Source organism: Meleagris gallopavo, chromosome 17 (assembly GCF_905368555.1).
Source record: "Meleagris gallopavo chromosome 17, MGAL_WU_HG_1.1, whole genome shotgun sequence".
Lineage (NCBI taxonomy): Eukaryota > Metazoa > Chordata > Aves > Galliformes > Phasianidae > Meleagris > Meleagris gallopavo.
Genome location: NC_139420.1, coordinates 4960433 through 4973042, shown reverse-complemented (window position 1 = coordinate 4973042; position 12610 = coordinate 4960433). Strand labels below are relative to the sequence as shown.

The 12610-nt window shown below is 39.3% G+C and overlaps 1 protein-coding gene across 8 annotated transcripts in view; it reads left to right on the top strand.

Annotated features, from left to right (window-relative positions):
• The first annotated feature begins 406 nt into the window (after positions 1-406).
• Positions 407-12610, top strand: part of DNAH10 (dynein axonemal heavy chain 10) — a 54517-nt gene continuing 42313 nt past the window's right edge. The window contains exons 1-15 of one of the 8 annotated variants that reach the window (XM_085238299.1): positions 428-720; positions 1036-1143; positions 2533-2675; positions 3441-3546; positions 5037-5152; positions 5525-5657; positions 6355-6512; positions 7225-7455; positions 7658-7848; positions 8310-8508; positions 9259-9453; positions 10113-10283; positions 11022-11198; positions 11543-11716; positions 12324-12493. In XM_085238299.1, the coding sequence (XP_085094425.1) occupies positions 492-720; positions 1036-1143; positions 2533-2675; positions 3441-3546; positions 5037-5152; positions 5525-5657; positions 6355-6512; positions 7225-7455; positions 7658-7848; positions 8310-8508; positions 9259-9453; positions 10113-10283; positions 11022-11198; positions 11543-11716; positions 12324-12493 (2501 nt within the window). In that variant the 5' untranslated portion in view covers positions 428-491. Of the gene's footprint in view, positions 721-1035; positions 1144-2532; positions 2676-3440; positions 3547-5036; positions 5153-5524; positions 5658-6354; positions 6513-7224; positions 7456-7657; positions 7849-8309; positions 8509-9258; positions 9454-10112; positions 10284-11021; positions 11199-11542; positions 11717-12323; positions 12494-12610 lie in introns of all 8 variants that reach the window. The other 7 variants (XR_014886929.1, XR_014886930.1, XM_085238298.1 and 4 more) reach the window with 7 other exon arrangements.

The following is a 12610-nucleotide window of genomic DNA, read 5'->3' as shown; positions in this document are numbered from 1 at the left end:
GGAGCATAGAAACTATACATTTTCCTTAATAAACTAATATTGTAAATTAATTTTCTTAAAAACTGTTACCATATGTTCTAAAATCAACGTGTTTCCTTTTCTTAAAGCTGTTTATTTTCTTGAACGATTAAGATCACATTGGACATTAATTACTCCTCTATCAGCAAGCCACCATCTCATGTACTTTGGGAACTCAGAAGCAGTGTCGGTTTTCAGTATTTATCCCGGCAGGTTCACAAAAAACAAACGTATACACAGCACTGCATCGCACTGATTCCCAATAAAACCTCTTTGCGCTGCTCCCCTCGGTTCCTGCGGAGCCCCTTAACGCCCCACGCCACACAGCCGCTCCTCACGCAGCCCGCTCGAGGCGCTGGCGCGTGGCGACCGTTAGGCGACGCTGCGAGGCGGCGGTCGGGCGGTTGGCGGCCGTCGCTCCTCCCGGAGCTGTTGCTGTGGCGACCGGGCGGCGTCTGTCGGTGGCTGCCACCATGAGCCTGGGCGACGTGCGGGTGCAGTGGTTGCGGGATCGAGCGCTCTCTGCTTTGGGGTTGACCGACGCGACGCCTTTCGAGGATCTGCTAAACCGCGACGGCGGCGAGGCTGGGCGGGCCGTGCTGCGCTTCTTCAACGGCGGTGCTGAGAACGATGACGGTGTGACGGCCGTGCTGCTGCTGCTGCGGGCCGAGCGGCGCCCCCACGAGGGCGGGGAGGCAGCGGGTGAGGCCGCCCTGCAGCCTGCGGGGTCCTCCATCCCCGGAAGCGCTTCCTGTGGTGCTCTCGCCACGTTCCCATTCATGAGAGAGTTTTTTCCTCTCACGGGCTGCTCTTTGTCCCATCTCCCAGCCCTGTTACTTCTCTCTTTACCCTTTCCTCGTCCCCTTCTCCCTTGAGCTGCGTCCCATCCCCTTGTGCCCTGCTCACCTCTTCTATTTGCAGACCCTTTCTCCTCTCCAGCAGCCTTGGAGTGATTTGCACCGTTACGGGGTGGTTCTGTCTTGCTTTCCTAATGTGTGTGTGTGTGCGCGCGCGCAGACACAGGTGATACACGTGAGTTTGGAGATGAGCAGGAGGAAGAAGGCTCTGATAATTCATTTCCTGAGCAGCTGGCTGAGGTGGCCTCCTCTGTGGCATTGGAAGGAAGTAGGTGATGTTAGGAGAAGTTTTTCACACAGAGGGTGGTGAGGCACTGGAACAGGTTGCCCAAGGAGGATGTGGATGCCCCATCCCTGGAGGCATTCATGACCGGGCTGGATGTGGCTCTGGGCAGCCTGGTCTCGTGGTTGGTGACCCTGCACATAATAGGGGATTGAAACTAGATGATCGTTGTGGTCCTTTTCAATTCAGGCCATTCTATGATACTATTATTTGAGCAGCCAAAGCATGCAGGTTTCAGGCCTTTCTGCTGCAGGGGTTTGGTGTGGCTCCTCAACATGGCCTTCAGAGCAGATCCAGCAAAGCACTTGTAACATCAGCAGCTTCTAATGCCTGGAAAGCAGATCTGATTTTGTGAGTGGGGTCATGGTTAGAGGATCGCAGAAGCAAAGAGTAATGCTCTGGGTTTTTTTTTATACCATTTTATACTATATTTTATTGAGGCAAAAGATAAGGCAACAGGGAAACTCCAGGGGAATTAAGGAATTATACTTGGAGATGATGACAAGGCAGAGTCCCCAGCTGAAGTGCTTCTACACCAATGCACGCAGCTTGGGAAACAAACAGGAGGAGCTAGAAGCCACCATGCTACTAGAAAATCACCATGTAGTTGCAGTCAGAAACCTGGTGGGTTAATTCCCTTGACTGGAATCTGGCTGTTGATGGCTATGAGTTGTGCAGAAGAGACAGGCAAGGAAGGGTGGAAGGAGGTGTTGCCCTCTACGTCAAGAAAGGAATAGAGTATGAAGAACTTTCCCTGAAGAATGGCCATGAGCAAATTGAAAGCACGTGGGTGAGAGTTAAAGACCGAGGCAATAAAAGGAACCTTGTAGTTAGTGTCTACTGCAGGCTGCCTGATCAAGTGGAGCCTCTTGATGAAGCCTTCTTTCTTCAGCTATAGGAGGCATTGTGATTGCAGGCTGTTGTCCTGCTGGGGGACTTCAACCACCCTGACATCTGCTGAAAAAGTAGCACAGCAAGCTGTAGGCCATCCAGGAGACTTTTTTAGCCAAGTAATAGACAGCCCCAGGAGGAGAGAGGCAATACTGGACCTGTTGCTCACCAGCACAAGCAAACTGATTGGTGACATCAGGATTGAAGGCTGCCTGGGCTGTAGCCTAGAGTGTTCTAATTGAAGCCCAGTTATATGTAGGATGTAATATGGTTTCTTCTGTTATTAGGATTCAGTCCTAATATGGGCAGTAGTGCTGTCCTATACAGGGGATGTACAGATGGTTGGTTGTTGGAATGTGATGAAGAAGGAAGAAAATGCTCAAATAGATTTAGAAGGAAATTGGAATGATCTATCTTGTGTGCTTAGAATGTGCTTAGAATACCTGTAGTTTAAGAGAGTTCCTTTGTGTTATTTTTTCTTAGACATGATTCAGAAAAGCAAGACATCCGATCTGGAATCTTCAGATGATAGAAGTGTTTCAGGTCGTGTGTCAGCTCTCCCTAGTGAGTCTGCATTGGGTGAAGTAGAGCAAAGATTTGCAACGGAACACACTACAGGTGAACAGGTGTGTTGTATTTCATTCTGATCTTTTGGGGTAAAAGCTTTCTGAGGCAAATGTTCCAGTAAAATTATGGAGTGCAGTGCAGACCAAGTACTTAGAGCAGAACAGAACATATTACTATGTAACAATTTGAGAGCACTATCCTGTGATGTCTGCCACAGCTTCTGAAATTGACAAGATATTACGAAGATAATCTACTGGGTAAAGCAGGATGTTTTTAGTGAGGAAATAAAGTAGTGAGTTACTCAGGTACCATATTAGCTATTCCCAGAGTTGCTTCTAATAGAAAAGTTGCAGTTACAGTAACTGCAAAATAAAGACATTGTGGGAAGAGCATGCAGGGGACAAATGCTTTTGTACCTCAAGGCTTTTACCTCACTAGACAGTTGTGATGGAGTCTTGGGTATCTACTAAACTTAGTTTATGATTGAATTGCAGTGGAAGGAGATAAAATGCTTGCACATTCTCAGACAGGCACTATGGGGAGCATTTAAGTGTGTTCCAGTTTCTTGTATTTCAGGCCCAAATGCTCTTGGTCCTATTGTCTGGAAATTAACATTTAGAAAGGTGATTATTTTTACTGTTAGCCAAGCCATTATTTTAACATTTTATTTTTTATGCCAGTCATTTACTTGGACAGCAATATGAAGGTATTGTAATTAAACTAATGATTCTATCCCTTTGCTCACAGAAGGCAAAAATTTTGTTGCTGTTAAGAAACATGTCAGCAAATAGCAAATCATTCTTCCTTTGTATTCTCTATTTCAGATAACAGAACAGAAAACTGATGAGGTGTATTTCTATGTGGCTCTTGATGAAATTCCTGAAGAATTTGTATCAGATGCTACTGTATATTTTTTAAGAGACCCCAAAGGTATTTGTCATGAATAACTGAAGTTCAGCATTTCCAGTCTTTGCATTAATCACAGAACCACTTAGGTCAGAAAAGGCCTTCAGGATTATCAGATCCAATCATCCATCTGACCTGCTGAGTCCTGTCACTAAACCATGTCTTTTGGTCCATGTCCACCTGTATCTTAAACACCTCTGGGGATGGAGATTCCACCACTTTCCTCGGCAACCTCTCCCAGTGCTTCACCACCTTCTTTGCAAAAAAATTCTTCCTCTTATTTGAACTAAGCCTCCCCTGGTGCAATTTAAGACTATTTCCTTGTATCTTATAACTTGTCACCTGAGAAAAAGAGACCAATACCCTCCTTGCAGCAATTTCCTTTCAGGGAGTTGTAGAGAGCAGTGAGGTCTCCTCTCAGCCTCCTTTTCTCCAGAGTGAACAACCCCAGGTCACTTGGCTGCTTATTGTAAATCTTGTTTTCTATGAACCACTTGAGCAATGGTTCATACTGAGGAAAGCTGATAGTGATTGGGACTTAGGTTATGCCTGTCCAGCCTAATTAACTGGCATGAATGCCTTCAGACTTTCAGACTAGAGCCGGGATTCAGGAACGCTTTTCATATTAAATTTATGGAAAACATGTTTTCCACATTTTACCAACAGGGATGAAGCTTTCGTGCTGTTCTCGAGGGAGCATGGGAGGTTTAGTTATAATAGCTGCTAGAGCTACGTGAAGTGCGTTGACAGTGAGGAGCTATATGTGAAAATTAGACCACAGGGTGGTGATAAGCACAACTTGGGTACCAAACTTCCTGACCTGACTTAAATTCTGATACGCAACAGGAACTGAAATAGAAGTTCTATTTTGACAGTTCAATTATTTAGTCATTTAACATAAAACTAATGACAATAGCTACCAGTACTGGTCACAGTCAGACCTTGGTATCTAGCTCCATCCCGACAGGAAACAGCTCCTATGGTGAAGCAAACAGGTGTTTCCATGCCTATTTCCAGGAGCAGTCAGCTCCTGTTATCTGAGCCTTAGTGCCAGCCACTCACCCCAGCATAAACATGGATTCGCTGAGCAGCAGCATGCAGTTTGAAGCTGCAAAGTTTTTGTTTTGTGACTATAGTATTTGGGTTTTCTAGAAATGGGAAATGTGAGAGGAAAAAAAAAATGTTATTTAGCTGTTTTATGTCAATTCTGTAGAATATTTTCCTGGTCTGTCTACAGAAGTTTAAATCATGGCCACTTTTTGGTTTGAACAGAAAACCATTTCTACACTGAAGGCTGGGTTATAAAAAATCATTTTTCTACCCTTTTTGAAAAGCCATCTACAGTATTAAACACAGCAGTAGTTTTGAAAGTGGCTTGCACAAAACCTAGTTTATTACAAAGACAGTTTGGTTTTGTTGGAGTTTAATATGGGTAAGAATTTATGCAATTGTTTTAATAATTACTTTTTGTACCAAATAATTAGATCTGTGCTGATTCTTTGTGTGCTGTTTAGAAGCAGTTACTGAACCTAATGACCTGGCTGAAGCTGATGTGGTTCTTCCTAAAGTGATTGAGTTTGGTTTACTGACTGATGATGCCCTTTTGATGCTAAATAATATCTTCTCAAAGGTAAATGTTACAGCTGTATGGAGTGGTCAGTGTTTCTGTGAGTGATTTGCCTGCTTAGTATTCTGCTGACTACACGGACTAAGTGTATGAAATACTAACGTTTCATGACTGACCTTCATATGCCAAAATGAAGTTTATGCTAATACTTAGAATTCTATTTTGGGAAACAAAATATCACAAAAGTATGTGGAGACGGTCATTATTTAACTGAATTGTCTGGGCCTATCTAAGAAACACTTAAGAATGTGATATTAAGTATTTTTTATTTTTGTGCTGATAGACTTCATCTCCTTACCCCCTAAATGTAGACCATCTAGTCTATGGTACATGTCTGAATTATAGGAATTTTTGCCTTCTGTCTCCTCTGATCAGCAGGCTGGAGAAGTTTCCTTTGCAGAAAAGAAAGTGCAGCCTGTGGGGTACCATAATATTCAGATAAGGAATGATCATGTGAACATGCAGAAATTCTTAAGCATTTCTCAGCCAACTCTACAGCAAACTGAAGGCAAGTATTTTATCTATGCTAGTGCTGTGTTGTTCAGACTGCAAGACAATAAAAATAGGTTCACTTAGGAATGGCTTTGCTTGGAATAACAAATACATACAGTTTCTGGGGAAGCTGCAGATCTGACTAAAGTTTCTCTTGCTGGTAACAGTAGTATTTTATGCTCTGAAGCATAGCAGTCAGTATGGGGAAACGGACTAATTCCATGACATTCTTTCAGCCTGGAGTAAGAATAGGAGAGAAAGTCAGCATACCTCATTTCTTCCCACTGCTCAGAAGACTCTGTCCATTGCTGGATACAGAAAATGGAAGACCAGATGAGGCTTTCACGTGTGGTTTAGCATCTCCTCTCTGACATGTTAGCATACCTGCCATTGAGGAAAATTCAGTGGTATATACTAGGAAGACTAATAATTTTATTCAGCAAAGCCCTAATCCTGATTCTTAATAATTAGTGAATGGATCGAGAGTTGAAAGCTCAGGGCTTGTAAGTTATTTCTATGAATACATCTTAGTTTTGTGTTAACTATAGAGCAACTGATGCCTTTTGCATATTGTCAAACAGGCAGAGAGCAGGTGGTAATCTGCCTATACTCTAGTAGCTAATAAAATGGAAGGTGTAAGCCATTTAGTGATGTTACTTTAACAATGCTGGTGGAACAAGACAGTTAATTTTAAGTGCCTTTGCTCCTAACAGAAGAGATTAAATTGGGCATGCCAGCTGTAAATCTAGATGGAGAAGTGAGTGTTCTCGCTGCAGTTCCAGAAGTGGTTGAAGCTCTTGAAAGTTGTGCAGTGACCTGGCAAAAATTAATATCCACAACTCTAGAGGAACAAATGAAAAAGGTTCCACAGGTAATGTCTCCATTAAACCAAACTTATTTACTCCCAGAAACTCCACAAGAGTCTCTCTGAATGACTTGTGCTCTGTTTTAATGTCTTTGCGTTTGATCGTTGGAAAGTATTTACTAATTGAAGAAAAGTAGGACAAAGGTAGTGAGGAATGTGACTCTGGGAAGCGGAAAATAAAGCAGTTCTGTGTAGATCCTATCCACTTAGGAAACTGTGGAAAGCCAAGGCACTTTTGTTAGTTGCATTCTTACTTCTAAAATCAGTGAGATAGCCATGAAATATTAAAAAAAACAACGATTAAAGTATATATATATATACATATATATGAAACTGTATTTTCCCTTGAAAAGTCATCTTTCAAACAAAATGAAATCCAATTGTAAGGTTCTGATTCTGCAAACAGTTACACATATACAGTGTATACAATTAAATATGAGATATTATATGTCTATGAAGTTATTTGTGCGTATATTTTTGCAAGCATGGCATCTTCAAATCCAGCTCCAGGGTACACTCCCCATGAGCAGTTCCTCTCTGCTTGTGTAAAACTTATGATTTCAGAGTTTATTCTGTCTTTTTTTTTATGGTTGAATCACATCTGAGTTTTCTTGGTATACAGCATACTGAAAAAAAGAACAAATGTAAAGCTGTTCATAGGATCTCACCCTTGTGTAATGATAATTTAGAATTCTTATTTTACTCCACCTACTTGTAGGGTAATGGTCCACTTGCAGAAATTGACCTCTGGTGTGTAAGAAATGCTGTTTTAAGTGATCTTAATGAGCAGACGAAGCTTCTAGAAGTGGAAAGAGTCTTGGCAATACTGCAGGAAGCTGAGTCTGAGTGTGTCAGAGATTTACATGTAATCTTCAGTGACCTCAGAGAACATTGTGTGGAAGCTCTTGATAATGTTAGATTTCTTTCAACTCTGAAACACCATTTGAAGGTATGTGATCTTAACAAAACTCTTTGCAGATTTGCACATCTTTAACCATCTCTGTAATTTAGTCACCAGGATGTTTCCTGGATGAGTTATTCATTTACTAACGTGATGAATTTTCTTCTTAACTGTAGAATAAATATTGGTTTATAAAATGTGTATCTGTATTTTTATGATAGCTTACTCACAGTACTTATATGTTTAATAGAACTTAGCACATGGCACTGGGTTTCATGTTGTCTTGGATACAATTCCTTCGCTGATGAATGCCCTGAGAATGGTATGGATTGTCTCACGGCATTACAACACAGATGAAAAGATGGTACCCCTCATGGAAAGAATTGCATGGGAAATTTCAAATCGAGTGTGCAAAGTGGTGGATTTACATACACTATTTAAGTAAGTACTGGATTCCTACTTTACTGGTCTGTATTTTTTAAAAGCTTTACTTGTTCTATGGAAAGTGTAGTAGATAACACTTGCATCAAGTATGCTTCAGTGTTTATCTCAAGTTCTATTAGAAGGTCAATTAAAAGTCAATTTATGTTGTAGTTTTCATAAATTGCCAAACCGGTCCTGAAGAAACAGGTATTTGTCCTCTTTTCTCTTGGAAGGATGTAAATCAATAAACACCCTGCAATTACTGTGGTACACAAGTGACATAAATATAATTAATCAGTTTAGAAATAATACCTTCTTTCAAAACCAGTCCCACTGAAAATTAAGATGTAGCAGTTGAAAGTTTAACTTAGATCTAATTAGAAGCTGCTAAACAAGGGTATATTAATCAGTTGAGATATCATTTAATATCTATAATCTTTTTATCTGCAATATATTAACTCTTTTGATTTAATTAATAGAGAAGATAGAGCTGCTGCGAAAAAGAAAATAGCAGAGGCCAAAAGTACTCTTGAACAGTGGAAGAAATCTTATTTGGCTGTTCGTGCCCAGATTGAAGCATCAGGAAGAGAGCAACATTGGGAATTTGACCGAAAACTTTTATTTGGAAAAACAGATTATATGACTTCAGTCTGTCAAGATCTGTATGATATTTTGCAGGTAGTTGTATGGAAAATAATTATATAGTATGATTGTGTCATCAGTATTTTCTTATGTAGAGGAGATTCTTTTATTACTGTAGTTGTTGAAATGCTAATAGCCTTTTGCTGTTAGTTTGTTCCGTTGTGTGTTTAAGCTCAGGACCTGAGCAATGACTTTGATTTTAATAATGATGCTCTTAACGCTGGAGATGAAATAACTCTTCTCAAGTATTAGTTAAGGAAAGGTATTACTGTGTATAGTACTGCTGTTAGCATACAGACTTGTAATAATTGTTTGACAGATTTGCAATTTTCATGGCTTGTGGTGTCGTTTTAGATAGACTAGTCATTTAAGTATACCATAATATAAAATCTGACTGTACATGAATCAGTGTAACAATTGCAAGATAACATACATGAACAGATGCTCTGTTTAGGCTCCTTAAAAGTAGGATAATTTGTTGTCCACCAATGGTCAGGTGCTATGTAGACTGTGTGTGTAAAAACCCTTGTGAAATAAAAAGTAATAATAGCTGAGTATTTTTTGTTTTGACAGCTGCAGTTTTGGGCCTCTATGGCTGTTTTTCTTAAAGGTACTTGGTGTATTGTATAGGAGTATGCAAAATGTAAATCCTAACAAGAATGGATTGTTCTCTGGTGTGTAGTTATTTTAAAAGGAAATAATAACAGAGAAGTGTTAAATGTCAGGAAAAGAAACCAACAACCCATTAAAAATAAAATTTTTTTATTTGTTCTTCTGAATTAACAGGTCACTGAAGAGTTTTACAATGTATTTGGTTCTGAACTGAAAGCTGTCACAGGCGATCCAAAGCACGTTGATCATCTTCTGAGAAGAGTACATGAACTAACTAGTCCAATGGAAGAACTGGCTTTTGACCCTTTTAGTCTTGAAAGTGCACATGATTGGAAATTAATTATGGAGGAATTTAAAGCGAAAGTTTCAGTAAGTATCACGTATGGTGATTTGTTTCCCCTTTAATCCTTCCTATATAAAAATTCCTTCTAGAATGTCAATATTTTCATTTAAAGAAAATGTTTGATACCTACATATATATATATATATATATATATATGTATATATATATATGAACAAATATGTAAATGAAAATGGGAGGTATTTAACTATTTTTTTAGGTCAGTACTTTTTTTGCAAGTTCTTTTTGTTTATAGTTTCACTTTATCTTGCAAACTGATCGAACATGCTTTGTGTTCATTGGCAAAAATCACTACAGCATGACTGGAGGGTTGGTGTGACCTCCCTGCACTCATACACTGCGTATCTTAATCACGTTCCACAAAGAAGTCAAACTCTTTCTGGATGCATTTATTCCTTTGTCCCTCAGATAATGAAAGGTCTTTCAGAAATGAAAGATGTTACAATGTTTTTTTGTGACTCCTATACCTGCCCAGCGGACATAGGTTTAATATTAGTTTTCTGTATTTTACTGGAAAACCATCAGTTTGCAGGTCATTTATAAGTCAAAAGAATAGTAAAAAGATGCCTTACAACTGTTAGAAAAGGGTATTTTCATTATGCTTCCTTTCATGGTTTCGTAAGATGAAGGTCTAAGGGACAGGATTTCTTGGCTTATCTCCATTTAGATTATTGAAGAAGATGCCAAAAACTTTATTGATAAATCTTTTAAGACTCTTCGGTCAGCAGAAGCTGCATTTGACATGCTGTTGAACTTCAAAAACACCCGCTGTCGTGAAACAATTAATAGGCAGCTGATGATGAAGTTCAATGACATATTGGACCAATACCGTAAAGAGGTATTTCATTTAGGATTTATTTATTTATATATGAAGTTCTTTATTGAAAATAATAAATCTGTATATCTCTCTACGTATCTCAACAAAAGTATAGTGTTGTTTACCATCTGAAAGACTGACAGGTTTTAAAAAATTAAGAGTTGTTTCTGTTTTTGAAGCTGCATGTAAAATAGTATAGTTTATTTGCTGAAATGATGTACATATCAGAATATGTGTAGCACAGTATGGGAAGTGAAGGATGTTTGTATGTACTATGAGGCTTGTGGCTGTTCCTTTACTTTGTGAGCAGCAGTACAACAGTAGTCCTTCCTGAGAAAAGCTATCTTTCAGCCTTCTGGTGCTGGACACAACTATGTGGTATGATCAAAATGTGCCTGAGATTAATAATGAAGGCAGAAATAATTTCTCAGTTCTGTGAAAATAACTTCTGTGAGGCATATACATTGGAAAGCCTTTGCTATCTTGATATTTCCAAAGATACCAAGTTTCACAATAAAATGTAGTCTCACAAAGAACACAAGGACAACATAGCAGTTCCACGAGGTACAGAAAGGAAGATGTTTTCTATAATGCAATTGATACAACAACAAAGAGGTGAATGAGGAATAAAAAATTCTTGTTTTTGTCCTGTTGCTGGAATTAGCTTCAGAGCTTGTGTTTTGTACCAAGCTAGATACTGACCATGAAACAGCAAATAGAGAAATTATTCTTAACAGTGATTCTTTTATTCTCCTCTAGGTTGAAAATGTTAGACAAATCTTTGTTCAAAACCTCACAGATCCACCCTTGTTCAAGAATCATCCTCCACTGGCTGGAGCAATATACTGGTCCCGATCACTTTTCTATCGCATCAAACACACCATTGTTCGATTTCGGGAAGTAGAGGGGTTGCTTGCTAGTGAACGTGGAAAAGAAGTATGTTGGTTTCTTTGCTGTTTAATGAAGGAAGAAGTACTTTCCTCATGCCTTTCTTCTAGGGATGTGAAAATGCTCTTATGTGAATGAAGTTCGAAGAACTTATTTGCCTGCAGTAATCCATGTTATGCATGAAAATTTGATTGGCAACCTTTCCACTGTTTCTCAGAGAGATAGTGACAGAATCAATGACAGAACTCAAAAACCTAAATTCTGCATTGTCTGCTTTAATTACAAGGCATTACTTGCTCTCTCATTTAATAAAGATTGGAAATAAATCTTATTAAGTCAGGATAGTGAAACATTTTTCTTGATCTTTAAGATGATAGAGTTTTCCTTTCCAGGTAAAGCAAATATATCTTAAAGTGGCCAGGAGGATGAAAGAGTATGAAGATCAGAAATATAATCAGTGGAGAGAGGAAACAGAAAAGATGCTCCCACTGTTATTGGAAAAAACTCTGCTGATAGTCGTGATTGGTGGGTCAGCAACCCATGTTAGTCTAGAGACTTTTGATCAGGTAAGAGATAGGAAGATAATATACTAGGCTTCTCTGCGAGAGAGAATTGAAGTCTATCTGATGGTCAGTGGGATTTGTCTAAGAGTGCTGTTTTAAAGAGGAATGCTGTTTTTTGAAGGAAAATTTTAAAAGATCTGAACTCAGTGTTTTTTGAGATCCTTCGTAGGACTTCAGTTGCTGAATGTCCTGGCTGGTGGATGCATGAATGTTGTTTCTGTCCATTTTCTCCTGTACTATATTTCCTATTAATCCTAGGTAATTGGTGCAATATTTTGGGGACGTTACAACAGAATGTTGTAAATGACATTAGGTAGTGGTTGATTCCCAGCAGAGACTATTCAGAACCCTGTTTAATTAATCTTTCACTTGACTGTGAGCTTCTACTTGGATTTCTGGATAACTGATTGCAGCACTACACAAAAAGGTTTTTGAAAACAGAATGCTGAGATGGCTATCAAATATTAAAGGCATTTTCACCAGCTCTGAATGTCAGCCATACTGACTTTTACCTACCATCTTATCAAATGTCCCCAAAAGTTAACATTTTCCTTGCATTGGAACTGTCTGGTGTTGTTTTTCTGATTTCTGCTGTTTTCTTGTGTTGTAGACCTCAGTAACTGAAGAAGCTGTCACCACAGAGAAAAGTGTCCAATTCCTAGTGAATTTTTCTCCCAGACTCCAAGAGATTATCACTGAAACAAAGTACATGGAACAACTGGGGTTTCCAGTCCCAGAAATAGCAAGAAACGTGGCACTACAGGAAGACAGATATCTTAGGTAAGGCTGTAACTGCTTGCATACACACTTGCATCAACGTTTCAAATGATTTCACTGCAGAGTGTGCCTTGAGTCCTCAAATCTTGGGAATAGGAGAGCTCTTACTGACTTCTTTGA